Source organism: Mesitornis unicolor, unplaced genomic scaffold, assembly GCF_000695765.1.
Source record: "Mesitornis unicolor isolate BGI_N332 unplaced genomic scaffold, ASM69576v1 scaffold46990, whole genome shotgun sequence".
Classification (NCBI taxonomy): Eukaryota; Metazoa; Chordata; class Aves; order Mesitornithiformes; family Mesitornithidae; genus Mesitornis; species Mesitornis unicolor.
The window spans coordinates 4,436-5,761 of NW_010157350.1; the positions used below are offsets into that span (position 1 = coordinate 4,436).

Consider the following 1,326-nt stretch of genomic DNA (forward strand, 5'->3'; position numbering starts at 1 on the left):
GGGTGACACAGGGACACATCTGGATAAATAGGGGCACATCTGGGCACCACAGGGGCGCTTCTGGACACCACAGGGGCACATCTGGATAAATAGGGGCACATCTGGGCACCACAGGAGCACTTCTGGGTGACACGGAGCACATCTGGATAAATAGGGGCACATCTGGGTGACACAGGGACACATCTGGATAAATAAGGGCACATCTGGACACCACAGGGGCACATCTGGACACCACGGGGGCATATCTGGGTGACACAGGGACACATCTGGATAAATAAGGGCACATCTGGGCACCACGTGGGCACATCTGGATAAATAGGGGCTCATCTGGGCACCACAGGGGCACATCTGGGCGACACAGGGGCACATCTGGACATGGGGGTACATCTGGGTGACGCAGGGGCACACTTTAAGCCCTGGCTTCTCTAGGAAAGCCCCAGCAGCAGGAACAGGACCAAGATTCCTCCCCCTGCCCTGGTTTCCAGCAGCTTTTCCATCCCCACAGCCCAGGGAGCAATGTCCCAGCAGGGGCAGCTCCCCCCCTAAGCCTGGCCTAGGCCCAGCTCTGTCAGCATTGAACCCAGCACCAGAGCAGGAATAGCCCCAAAGCTGGGGCTTTGTCCCTGTCTTAAAACCCCCCAGCTCTGAGCAAGTGCTGCAGCCACCCTGCCTGTCACCTCCTTTGAGAACGTGGAGCATAAAGCCAGGCTTAAGCAAAATTAATCCTATCTTAACTCTGTGCAGAGTTAAACCCATCCCAGCAGCACCACAGGAGCACAGGGCTGCTGCAAGGCCTTGTGCCCCCCACCCCAGGTCCCTTGGTGCCCCCCAGGTCCCTTGGTGCCCCCTCTCCCCTGAACTGAGCACCAGGGCAAGCAGAGCCCAGCAGCTCCTAGCCCAGGGCTACTTCAGACTCAATTTTTAGCAGCTGTGGCTTAACCAAGCCCTGGAGCCGAGCTCAGAACCAAAACCAAGTCCTCAGGAGCTGGGACTGCCTCCCCCCAGGGACAAAGAGCTGCGAGCTGGAGCTGAGGCCACCAAATGGGAAAAGGAAAGGGAAAATAAGCACAAAACACCCCAAGTTTGTGTGATCTGCACGCCAGATTTGAGTGATCCAACCCCTTTTCCCTCTCTGCAGCTTTTGTCCGCAAGGATGCCCTTCCCCTGGGCACCTTCTCCAAGTACACGTGGCACATCACCAACATCCTGCAGGTCAAGCAGATCTTCGATACACCCGAGGTAAGGATGGGTGGGACATATCCCTACCCCAAACCCCAGCACCCCCTTCTTGACCCCTGCTGTTGTGGTTTAGGGCTGGGCTGGCCA

General features: G+C 57.3%; 1 protein-coding gene across 1 annotated transcript in view; it reads left to right on the forward strand.

Annotated features, from left to right (window-relative positions):
* LOC104536808 (chromosome unknown open reading frame, human C2orf42) overlaps positions 1-1,239 on the forward strand; it is a gene marked incomplete at its 3' end in the record, with an annotated part of 4,691 nt that extends 3,452 nt beyond the window's left edge. Inside the window, 1 exon segment of the mRNA XM_010179530.1 lies at positions 1,139-1,239. Within this exon segment, the coding sequence (XP_010177832.1) occupies positions 1,139-1,239 (101 nt within the window).
* Between the last annotated feature and the right edge of the window lie 87 nt (positions 1,240-1,326).